Source organism: Natator depressus, chromosome 13 (genome assembly GCF_965152275.1).
Source record: "Natator depressus isolate rNatDep1 chromosome 13, rNatDep2.hap1, whole genome shotgun sequence".
NCBI lineage: Eukaryota > Metazoa > Chordata > Testudines > Cheloniidae > Natator > Natator depressus.
In genome coordinates, this window is record NC_134246.1 from 19,441,833 (window position 1) to 19,454,756 (window position 12,924).

Below are 12,924 nucleotides of genomic sequence, written 5' to 3' on the forward strand. Positions count from 1 at the left end.
TTTAGCTGGTTGAGGCCAAAAATGATGGATCTTTTGTTCAGTCTGAAATAAATACATTACAGCCATGAGTGCATTTCACATCCTTTGTTCTTACTTTGGTTTCCTAGCATGTCCAGGTAACTTTACTTTTTGCTAGTATATTGTCCTTTATCATACAGAGACATTTACAAGAGTTTCCCATCCTTCACTATGAAGAACTACACATTATGAACACAGTCTGTCGGTTTTTTAAAATGACTTGTATATTGGAAATATTATAATCTTGTTTTAAGAAAATAAAATAGATGGGTAATTGGTTCATCACAGATTTATTTTTGTAGATTTCTTTACCACTTATTGCACTTAGCAAGAATATCAAGGAACTCAATCTGTAGCAACCAGGGAAAGTGGAAGTGAATGGAAGCCAGAGCCTGGACCTTGTCTGTACACTGATGTTTAGCATTGTAGGTACATACAGCTTTGGTTGTAGCTCTCAAACACTCTAAAACGGATTGCTTTGCCTTCCATTTCACCTTAACACTGACCAATTCTTGTTTCCTAGACAGCAGCGTCAATATAAACAATAAACTAAACTACTTGTCGGTTCATGTTTTGGCTGAGAATGAAATGCTCCTGCATTTGTCAGAATAGCAGACTCATGGTTTAGTGTATGCGGAGTGGAACTGGGTTCTGGCCCTGGGAGACCTTTGGCAAATCATTTTACTTCTCCGTGCCTCAGTTTACCCATCTGTAGCTTGGGGAGAAGAACCCTCAGCTACCTCACAGGGCTATAGGGACTGTCCAAATAATGTAATTTATTGGGTGGGAAGTGCCACATAGTTTCAAGAAACACTTGTTCCTTTAGCCCCATGCTGCACCAAGGGCCAAATCCTCCCTTGAGGTAACCACTGAAATCAATTAGAGGAACATCAGGGATACAATTGGCTCAAAGATTCAGTTCTGTCTTGATAACCCAGGGCCATACACTGGTGTGATCAGCCAACTTGGATAAAGTCATGTGAACAAGGAAAGATGAGTGTAGCTTGATGAATGAAGAGTTAAATCACTTTCAGGATTTCAACGCTAGAGAAAAGCGCTAGGTTTACAGGTGAGACTAAGAAAGCTGCCTGCGAATGAGAGATGGGATCATCCTGAGCGCTCTCCAGAGACCCATCGTGCTTCTCAGGGCATAAGATCAAAGCTCAACAGTATTATTTACCCAGGCCCAAGCGACATATATAATGGGAAGTGAGTAAAGACATACTAAAGCTATTTCACATGCAGATACAGCCCAGGACTGTAGCAGCAGCTATAGCCTTACGTGATCTCTTACATGGGGCTTTTGCCAGTGGATCCATGCACAGTAGTTTGTAGATGCACCGGCTACATGTCCACTCTTCCCCTGGCCTGCTCACACACGCCAGTTCCTTGGCATGATTCTGCACCCCTTCTTATCTGCCAGGGGCAGGTATACTTGGTCCTGCCTCCCCACAAGGGACTGGCCTAAATGATCCTTTGTGGGCCCTTTCAGCCCTACATTTCTATGATTCCATGACAGAATCAAAAAAGCCTGATGCCCAAAGTATATTTAGTTTAAAAGGTGGGCCTGTCGTGAGCTGCTAGTGCCACTTGGCATCACAGACACTAGAGAGAAAAGTCCCTTCACTCCCCAGCCATCTAATCTATATCCTGCTGCCCCAGTCCTTTAACTAGCGCAGGATTATTCCCTGCGGTTTATTCTCCAGTCCTTTACACACCATAGGGGACAGTCAGCTGTGGTCTTTATCACGAACCTCTTCTTCTGTCCTGCTTTTTATTAAAGATGTTCCTAAGAGTTGCAGGAGATCGTACTGGGACCCATGTCAAGATCTACACAGAGCTTCACAGCATTGTGTCTCTCCTACGACAGGGGATTTCAAACACTGCTTTGAGAAACCAGGGAGTAGAGACTAGCTCACTCCAGAAACAGGTAACATTTTTGAAAGTGTCATCCTAATTCCATGTGTATAAGTCCCCACCTCTAGGAAAATACATCCCCTAGCCTGTACCACTGGCAGAGTGAAAACACTTGGACTCAAATAAGAGGTCACTATTTTGGAGGCGATCCAGTGTCTGCAGAGTTGTTTTCTGGTAGCTACCGCTTTGCCTATTCTTTCCCTTTCCTCACTGGATAGTAGAAAGAGTCACCAAGACAATAACAGGCAGATTTTTACCTGAGTGACAATAGTTATATTTAAACAAATGATCTCATAGGCATTTTATTGTTCTCAGCAGCTCACCATTAGTGGATTTATCCTCACAATACGCCTGCGTTGCGGGGAAATACTGTCATCCCCAGTTTGATGGGTGACAAACACGAAGCGTGATATTCTGGCTCTAGTGAACGAAGCCAATGGGAATTTTGCCATTGCTTGCAACAGGGCCAGAGCTTCACCCTAACTGACTTGCCTAAAATCAGTTGGGAAATCTGTGACAGAGCCAGGAACTGAAGCAAGATCTGCCGAGGCTCAGGCCACGGCCTTAAATCTAAGGCCAGCCTTGTCAGCTGTTGCAATAAAAGGAAACTGTTACACGTAACTTGTGCTAATATTTCACATGCTTTGAATCGGTTTACAATAACCAGATTTTTGCAATATGTCAAGCTACTAACCTTTACAAAAGTACCAGCAGGGAGGAACCTTGCCCCTAAAACACTTCCGCCCCTCCCCCCTTTATACCATTGGAACTACCTATAATCTTAAAAAATGAGATCAATTTGATTAGATAAAAAATAGCATTCCACACTGCTCCACAAACCAAACCAGAAAGAACAGGCTCTGACCACAGGCTGCTGGGAGCCCGGAATGCAGGAGACTTTGGAGAGCCACTGTCTATAAATACAAACTAAACTAAACTACCAACAAATGTGAAACATGAACAAACAGGTGCTTGTTTCTGTGATCTATAAGTAGAGACCATCCCAAAATGTGGAGGCTGCACTTTGAGTATCACTCCAAAGTAACAGAGTGCATAAGACTATTGCAGGTGAAACAGACCACAAATTTGGGGTCAGAGCAGGGGGCCCAAGGGGAAATGAGCTTATTTGAAAACAAGGCTGGAGCTTATTTGAAAACAAAAAGACAGCAAGTTTCATGGATTCAGTCTCACCTCTTTCTAAGATGAATCTGGTGCAGAGCTCAGCCGAGCCCCACACCAGGAAGACAAGTTTCAAAGCACTGTCCTTTCTATAGTTCCATGGTTTCCTCTTTAATGATGTAGCTAACCCCAGACACATCCCACACGTTCTAAGACATGGTCTGCTGAGCCCATCACAGGCACCCTCACATCACCTGCAATTCTCGTAAATGTATCCTCTCTCTTGAAAGGTGGGAATACTTCAGGGGAAGGCTGTACAGACATGTAGCAGCATGAGGTTCAGGTAGGTTTGACTTCAACATGACAAACATTATGGAATAGGGATTAAATCTATAGCTGGTGTAAACAGTCATCGCTCCATTGAATTCCACAGAACTATGACAGTTTACCCCAGCTAAGAATCTGCCCTCTGATCTCTAAAATTCATTACATTGTAGGACATGGTTTGAAACACGCCCCCTATACATGCAGAGATGCACCTAGATTGGACATCTAAATAGAGGGTCTTAGATTGTTATTCATATTTACCTTCTCTTGTTTAACAGTTCAAGGCTCTTTCCAGACATCAGAGAGGTATACAGTACAAGTGGGGTCTCACCTCATATTATGGCTCAATATCCATAAGGTTGCAGTGACCCTTAAACATTACATGTTTTTCTGTACATTTTTTATCCTGGATATTCAATCCTCCGTTCCCCAACTTTTATCCCATTGTATCCTTGTTGTGCATTCAGTTTTAGCTCCAAAACATCCTTCCTGGGTCTAAGCAGCAACTAAATTTCCTGCTGAGCCTGTCACCAATGCCCCTTTTTATGCCAGTTACTGCAGCGTACAATGCCCATTCTCCAAGACAACCACAGCGTCAGCTTCATCTAGTCCACCAAGAGACACTAGGTTTACCAATGAGTACAGGGATCAGCCTAACAGAACACACAGCTGTGCAGGGGTGCTGGAACAATTTGTATAGCATGGGTGCTGAGAGCCACTGAACCAAACTGTAAACCCTGTATATTATGGAAACCACTTTAAGCTAGGGGTGCGGTAGCACCCCCAGCACCTATGCAGCTGTGTGACCACGATAGGGGCCATCTCCAAGTGACATTCACCCTTTCTGCCAGGAACCCAGTGCATTTGTGGTACAGCTCTGCACAGTGCAGAACAGACCCATGGAATATCAGTACATTTCCATCACATGCTAGCCCTGGGGTATTTTAGTCCAACTTTACAATTGCTACCCCAGCTGTTCATAAGGAGGACTGTCATCATAGTTCAGAGCTGCAGAGGCTTTTCACAAATGCTAACAAACTTCCACCTGATAGGCTGACGAAATGCTTTAAGAATATGAACAGAAAAAACAACCACCCTTTTTTAATAAATGGAGCTCTAAGAGGTCAGGAGAAGCTATAAAAAGAGGAAGAGGCGTGTGAGTGAACAGAGACTGACTAGGTAACTGATGGCAAAAAATTGAAAAAAAGATGACCTCAGACAAGGTACAGGAACACCATCACCTGCTGCTGCACAGTCAGAAGCCACATATTTCACTGAAAACGCTCACACCCAACTGGTTTTTAACAGGAATGGCCTCAGTTTTCCAGAAAAGTTGGATGCACCCAGTTTGCCCATAAAAATGCACCCGAGGTCACAATCTGGCATCACCATGAATTGTAATGCAGACGAATTACACCCGAGGTACGATTCTGTTATCACAGCCTCACTCCAGAAATAGAGGTGGACTCAAAACGTTCAGCAGTTTGAGAGAGGAGGTGTCCTAACTGCACTACTCTTACACAGACATCACTAAAAGGTTTTACGGTTGTGGTATCAATAAATGGTCAAATCAAAAGTAGGGTGTAAACCCCAGCGTGTGAGGCCAGAGAGCAAAGTTTAATTTACGGGCGGAAATGAGACTTAGGGGAAAAAAGAGAAAGCATCGAAACCCAGGCAGTTTCAGTTTTGTTTAAAACCTGACCTTTCGCCCTATTCTTATGAAAGACCTAAACTCTCCTCTGCCCCATGCTGGGATTCTGTTCCTACCCATTAGGATATAAATAGATACAACATGTTATAGGAAATGGTAATATGAAGTTAAATTAATCCCAAATCTTTTAAAACTTCCTACTTTGCTATTCCTCTTGTCCCTCCGTTCCTTAACAGGCCCTTGGCTAGGTGAAAGCTCTGAGATCTGGAATGCCAAAAAATCCGAAGTTGTTTCTTTTAATGGCGTCATTATATAGAACCCCCAAAAATAAGCCACAACCTTAAATATACAGAGCGAGGAATAAGCAAAAAGCTACTTTTAAAAATGTATTTTGTTTACTTTATTTGTGTATTGTAGTGGGATGATGATGAAAAAAATTCCCTAAATAATTTCAAAGACACCGGAGACACAATACTGAACGTAGGCAAGAGACTTTAATTCAGGAAGTCAAACAAGGCTGTTATGAGTTATAATTTCATGATTACAATTGCTTCATATCACCATCCACTGCAAGATTTGAATATTGTCCTCTCAAATACTTTTTCCAGGTTTTAGTTTCTAAAACTCATGCAAATTCCAGATGTATTTCCAGCAAGTTCAAAGAAAAGATCTGTCCACTTGGCAACAATCCACATCAAATCCAGCTGTTTAGAGTGGAGTTTTCTTCTCTGCTGCAAATTTAACCTTGATGTGGAGGGACTGGATTTTCATTCCAGTGGTAAATATAAACTACCCACCCCCCCAAAATAAAGAGAAAAAAAAATACACATGGAGAGAAGATTTCCTGCCATTGAATTCCACAGACAGCTATTAGATTAACATTGAAAACGAAAAGGACGAGATCATCTGCCTGTGGTAGGATCAAAAGGCACAAAAGTTCCAATGTCTGAACGCAGCAAGCGAACTCTCCGAGTCAATGGTAAACGTGTGGCCTCTGTTCTGAGGCTGGACACCTACCCCCGAGATTTTCAAACACATTAAGAACGAAATCCAGGCCACACAGTGGGAGTTTTGCCATTGACTTCAATGGGGCAAAGTTTTCACTCTAGGAGCACAAAGCGCAGGTGTATTACTAAGATAGTTTGCTCAGATGGGTATTTACGTGTAGACAATTACACAGTCAGTCTGCACAGTGGACACATGTTAGAACACTCGTTTTGCTCATACACTTTCGTGCCTCATATTTTCGAAAATTTGGGCCCTACTGATGTGTCCAAATACCATAGGAATTCTCAATGACAAACTTAAAAGTCTTATCCTGCAATACTTACTCACCAGAGTAGTCTTTACTCATGAAAGTAGTCCCATTAACTACATGGGCACAAGTAGCAGCAGCAGGCCCTTAATTTATCTTTAGAGGCTCCAGAAATTGAACCTCAACCACACAACCCCTTGTAAGTCCTCTAGGTGAATTTGATCAGTTACATTTGTCTAACATACTAGCATTGAGGTTACAGTAAAGTTTCAAGCATTTTCATATCCTATGCTATTAATTTTAATAATCATAATAAACAGTTACTATGACACACTGGTTAGGTGAACGGAAGTATTTGTAAACAGATTGCACAAAAACAGTGTTTTCCAGAGGGGAAGCTAATTTTCACTTAAGCTTTAAAAGCCTGTCAGTTTAACTGCACAGTTTTTAATAATACTGGGGTTCTACTCAGGCCTTTTCTACATGGGAACGTGGCACCGACATAATTTAAACAGATACAGTAAAACTGATATAACCTGTGTGTGGCCTCTCATGTCAATATAAAGGAGTATAAATATCAGTTCAGGAAAGAGTGGGATCTTGGGGTGTCTGCGCCCAGGAGTCTGGGCTTTTAGCAGTTTTGTTTAAATCTACTGGGAACAGGTTTAAGCTAAACCAAAATAAGAGTGTCCACATATAGTTAAACTAATGTGAAACCCTATCAGTTTAAATGCTGATTTAAATTAAACTGATGCACCTTTCTCATGTAAACAAGGTGTCCAATAAAGCAGCTGAAAGGTGGTTTGACACAATGATCTGACTACAGTTCGAACTGGAGCTGTAATTTCCAGCTTGAAGAGATTATCTCAGATTGCCGTGTAGCTGTGGCAGCATGTTGAGCGAGCCACCTGAGTATGTTCTTAGAGAGGCTTGGACAGCATCATACTCAGGGTGGCTGCCACCTCCTGCCACCATGCCTACACTTTTTAGTGTGATAACTTGAACAGAGCTAGTGCAGGTATGTCTCCTTGAGCTGAACATTACACCTCTGGCTCAAAGCGTAGACATACCCAAAGAACCCAAAACACAAAGCTGTATTTTTCACCTACTCACAGGAATCTCATGAGACAGCCTGATCCTGAGATCTGCTTTGTGTCTTCTGGGACCTCCCGAGGACCCTCAACCATCACTTGATTCAATGGGAACAGAGGGAAGTCAGCATTTCAAAGGATCAGGCCCCAAATGAGAAATTAACCTGTTTGTATCTGCAGGACGGTCTCCCTCTCTGGCTAGGAAAGAAGTGTTAAGGTGGCAACATGAGCATATTAAGATCAGGGTATGGAACCCCTTGTCCTAAAGGCAGCAAAACACAACTCAAAATCAAGTGATGTAGAAAATTAGGTCCATCACTGTGCTACTAGAACTAGCTACAGTTTAGAAGACATACAGATGAGCTACCAAAAGCGTTTGATAGCCTGCTGGACTCACTAGTACTGTTGTGAAACTGATTTTGGTTTGTCTACTCATGACATGAATAAGGCTTTTGTAAAACAGATAAAATTTTTAAACTAAAAATTATGCTAAATGTCCATCTCACATGAAGGACAGAACATAGACATCCCAATTTGTACATCATAATAGGGTTTTACTGGCTACCACTTTTTGCCACAACCTAGTATGCAGTTAAAATAGCTTATTGATGCCAACAAAAAGATAAGAATAAGTATTTCTTTAAGCATATTGTTATAGTACCCTTGGCAGAAACGCTGTATTACATACAACCCCTAACAAACAGAATGATTCAAGATATAATGGGTCCAGCCAGTGCACTTGTTACATGAGGCCAGAAATCCGCTGGGCGTCCGTCTGAAAGGAACACATCAAACAGAGCTTTTTTATTGCAAATACAAAATTTGCAACTTATAACATCTGAAAAAAAAAATCTTTTAAATCATTAACATTTTTGTACAAGCCAATTAACAGAGAACTGGGAGGAGTCATCTTATTATTACATTTTAACAAAACATACCATCTTGCTATTTTTACAATTAGTGTTAAGAATAAAGGAGCAAATCGAATTTTTTATCATCATCTGAAGCAATAAAACTTATTTTTTAGGAATTTCATTTTCAAAGATTGAGAGGAGGAGTCAATTTAAAGCTGTGACCTAACATTAGGCTCTGGGTCGCAAAAAGCCTCTCTTCTTGCTGCTGAATATACAGATGGGTGAGGTGCTCCAGTTTCACAACCCAGCTACATTCTGCTTTAATAAGTGCATTTTGATTGCCAATTAAAAGTCTGCTGCAATAGTTAGCACCATTACACTGCCCCAGGCACATTTGTAAAGATCACAACTAGAGTATTCAAAAAGTCAGAAATTAAAACCGAGCACAAGGTTTGGACCATGTGAAATATTTTATCTTAAAAAAAGATGATGGGGGTGGGAAAGAGAATGATGAATTTCAGATCAGTGAAAGGTGTTGGGTTGACAGCCCTAAAGACTGAAGATCTCTGCCAATCCTGGCTCCTCTGTTTATCGACAGAACAGGTAGAGAGAGCATAGGTAGTAGCAGTGCAGGCTTTCTTTACATCACCTTGCCAATGGGCCTCAAGCTTGCCCCAGCAGGACCCCCGGAAAGGGAGAAGAGAATTCAGTCTCCAGGCTGGATCCAACCCTTGGCCTCTTTGCTCAGATTTCAGTTAGGTAGCCAATTACACCCAATCAGGGTAGGCAGTTCTGTGATATCAACATTTGCTCACCAGGAACTGGACCATAGCCACAAGCCAGGCATCAGACTGTAAAGACTATTGGCCTTTCTTCCCATCCCCTTAAATATGCTCTTTTCAAAAAAAAAAAAAAAAAAAAAAAAAAGGAGCATTGGACAAACTAATATTCCTGTATTTAAAACAAAATCTGAATTACAGAAATTTTTATCTGCTACAATTAGGCTTCTTTGAACTCAAGCTAGCGTTTTGGGGAGGAAGTCCTGGAGAAAAGGATTTCAAGTACCAGAACCTGTATGTTCCATACCAGGCTGACAGACCCACTAGGGTGCCGAACAATTTTTGGGAGAAGTCATGGAAATATACAGCAGTGCAAAAAAACATCCAGACCCAGATCAGGGTCAGAAAGCTCAAGGCAACGAACAGGGCATTGACCACTGCATGTAATCTTGGGCTCCGGTCAGTGTTCAGGACGTGCAGCACAGCCATCTCCTCCACAATCATCAGGGCACAGTATGTTAGGAGGAAGGAGTGCCCTGAGATGTCGAAGCCATTCCAGAAGCCACCACCCTGGCGGCATTGCCACTTGCTGGGGTGCTCCTGGAACAGCACATCAAGTGCTGGCGATTTGTAGCAGTTGCCAGTGAAATCCTCTATGCGCAAGAAGAGACTAGTGCAGATGTACCAGACCACGGTGCCCACCAGCAAGGTGCCGAGACGCCGCAGCACCCCCAGGACATTTCGGCTGAGATAGTAGTTGGTGATGGCAATGAAGGGTAGCAGTAGCCAGAACGTCCAGGCCCAGGCCAATTTGACAAAATAGCTGCCAGGGAGAAGCCAAAGGAAACGTATAAATATATTAACCTTCGAGACAGCAAGGAAGGGGTAGGGATTAGGGGTGTATATGGAAGAGGTTTCTAAATTACATCACTCACAACTGTTTACCTTAGTTATTTACACAGCACCCAACACCACAGCATCTAATCTAGAAACCTGGAGAACAGGGGTTCTTAAGCTTTCAAGTGACCGCCAAATAGATTGTCTTGTGGACACATCCCTCCCTCTTCATGAATGTCTGGAGTATCTGGGCTACAATTGGTAACATGAAAAAGTAATATCAACATCATGGAAATGGGGGTGGGGAAATGTTGCACACTTTGCCGCTGCTGTAGGCTCTGCTCATTTGCATACACCAGAGGCTCTTTGCATCCTTCCATTCTCCCCTACAAGTTCCCTCTCAACTCCAGGGATTCTCTGCAACCTCCCACGCTCATGTTGGGGCTTCTCTGTGCCTCCCGCTCCTCACTTCCCCCCTGGGTTTGTGTGATTCCCCATTCCTCCCAAACCGAGAGCTCTGTTTACCCCCCCTTCCCCTCATCCCAGGGGCTGCCCACTATCATTATTTCATTTCTTTCTGTCTGGAGAAAAATCATTCAGGGTGTCAACACATTATATGAACAGAGATAACACAGGGGTATTGTTATGCTGGAAGGTATTAATTGTTGCCATCAACCAGTTCTTTGATCTACTGACAATTGCAGAGGTACTTGAAAGTACGGCAGGGGCTTCAAGTGTCCTCCAATTTTCCAACATTCAAAAGTTACTGCATTATACCAGGGGTCTCAAACACGCAGCTCGTGGGCCGCATGTTATTTTCTGGACACCCCCCCCCCCCAACGTTTACCTAGAGCGGCTCCAGTCTGGTGCGCACCGGGGGCAGGGCAGGCTCCCTCCCTACCTGCCTGCCCTGGCACTGCTCCGGGAAGCAGCCAGGACCTGGCGGGTGCAAAGGGGTCTGTGTGTTGCCCTGGTCGCTCCTCTAGGTACCTCCCCCGAAGCTCCCATTGGCCATGGTTCCCAGTTCCCGACCAATGGGAACTTCGAGGGAGGTACCGGAAGGCACGGCCAGGGCAACACACAGACCCCTGTGCCCCTCCCCCAGGTCCCGGTCGCCTCCCGGAGCGGCGCGGGGGCAGGGTAGGCAGGCAGCCTGTCCTGCCCCCAGTGTGCGCCGGGCCGGACCCGCCCCCCGAACCCCTCCTGCAGCCAAACCCCCTGCCCTAAGCCCCGTGCCGCACCCCACACCCCTCCTGCACCCCAACCCCCTGCCCTGAGTCCCCTGCACCCCTCTTGCACCCCCGAGGGCATGGAGGAGGCAGAGCTGGGGTGGGGGTTTTGGGGAAGAGGCGGGGCAGGGGTGGGGCCTCATGAAAGGGGTGGAGTGGGGGCAGGGCCGGGACAGCGGGTCGGGGGGTGGTCAGTGGTGCGGCCCTCGGGCCAATGTACTAGTCCTCATGTGGCCCTCATGGTCATTTGAGTTTGAGACCCCTGCATTATACAGTATAACCAGACATATGACATCAAACTGAGCGCAAGACCTTACAAGCTTGGCCAAATATTTAATGTGTTTTAGGAGCTAGAAGAAAGAAAGAGTCAGCATCATCTGATCTAATCGCTCTTAGATCCTGTCCCCAAGTCTCCCTGCCAATTTCTGGGGCTTTACAACTACATTTTTCGATTTAAAAAAATAGGCCTCCCTGTTTCTGAGTGGAAGATCCAAACAGACAAAACTGATTTACTACACAGACGAAAGACTAACAGAGCAACAAAATGACTGCACACAAAAGGCTGCCAGATGCACAATGTAAAACTACTGTATCTCTCATCTCTGTCTTTCGCAGGAACCTCAGGGATCACAGGAACACGAGCCGGGACAGCACAGGCAGGCTGGTGCAGGATTGTCAGGTTCACAGGCCCCTTGAATGCTGCTGCTCACAGACGGAAGGTGCTAGCCAGCCACCTGCATTGGGCTCCCCTGCCCCTCCGTGTCCTACAAGCAACCAGGCCCAGCCGCAGGAGCGTGGCACGGGTGTCCTGACTCTCTAGGCTCCTTCCGCAGCCCTGCATGGAGGGAGGCACGTACGCACTGCTGGGGCGCCAGCTGGTGCTGGATCACAACAGTGCCGGCAGCTGCTGCTGCTGCTGGGGCCCCTTGGATCAGGGCTCACACAGCCACACACCACCCAGCAGGGTCACTCACACCCCCAGCACGGTCCTCCTCGACCACCCTCCCCCGCCCCCACCGGCTCAGGCCCCACCCCCACCCCCGCCCCCGCCCCCGCCCCCGCGGCCCCGGCCCCGCCCCTCACATGTTGAGCAGGTTGCGCTTGCTGCTCAGGTAGGAGTCGGGCAGCGGCGCCAGCGCCTTCAGGAGGGAGCCGCCCAGCATGAGGCCCAGCAGGACCCAGGGCAGCCACAGCCGCATCGAGCTCCGCACCAGGACGGTGCGCAGCGGCCGGGCGCAGCGATCCAGCGGCTCCATCCCGGGTGCGGTCAAGCCCAAAGTCACTCCCACCGGACGAGACGATCACGCTGCCCCGGCGGCGCCTGCCTGCCGGCCGCCGTTCTGCGTCACCGCACGTGCGTGCGTCACGACGCACCGCTCCCACGGGAGTCCAAGGGCACCGGCGCCCTCTAGCGGCCGCCGAGAGCCAGGCCCGGCTGGCCCGGGGGAAGCGCCGGTCGCCGCGGACTGCTTGTTCGGGGCCTTGTTTTTGAAAGGCGGGGTCGCGTTTGTATTTCGTGAGACTGGGCAATTCTGCCAGGCGGGTCTGCTCAGGATCCGCGCGCGCCCCCTGCAGGGCCGGAGCGGGGCGGGCCGCGCCGGGGCGAGTCTCTGGGGTTGCCCCCGCCCGCCGGACCGGCTCCCATCGGTAGGCCTCAGGGCGAACAGGCCGGGCTCTGGCGGGCGGCTGGCTGCGGCTCCCGGCCCGGCGGGCGGGGCCGCGCGTCCCGTCCGTCAGGCCCAGGGAGGCGCCGTTATCTTCGTCGCAGGGCAGACTGGGCTGCCGGAGGCGGCTGCCAGAGCCAAGCGGTGGCTGGGCCCCACCCGGTCCGGCCCCCCTGCGGCTCC

The 12,924-nt window shown here is 46.7% G+C and overlaps 1 protein-coding gene across 1 annotated transcript; it reads right to left on the reverse strand.

The window, feature by feature from the left end:
• Positions 1-5,559: 5,559 nt before the first annotated feature.
• On the reverse strand, positions 5,560-12,446 carry FITM2 (fat storage inducing transmembrane protein 2). The gene is made up of 2 exons (XM_074970098.1): positions 12,161-12,446; positions 5,560-9,834 (listed from the first exon to the last, which is right to left on the reverse strand). Exons 1-2 carry the CDS (start codon positions 12,331-12,333, stop codon positions 9,219-9,221), a joined length of 789 nt encoding a protein of 262 aa, XP_074826199.1. The 5' UTR covers positions 12,334-12,446; the 3' UTR covers positions 5,560-9,218.
• Positions 12,447-12,924: the final 478 nt, after the last annotated feature.

Bases quoted from the DNA above. Each gene is read 5' to 3' on its own strand.
- FITM2 (XM_074970098.1), bottom strand. From the start codon at position 12,333: ATGGAGCCGCTGGATCGCTGCGCCCGGCCGCTGCGCACCGTCCTGGTG. The intron at 9,835-12,160 runs GTGAGGGGCGGG...TCTCCCTGGCAG, and splicing joins AAGCGCAACCTGCTCAACAT to CTATTTTGTCAAATTGGCCT.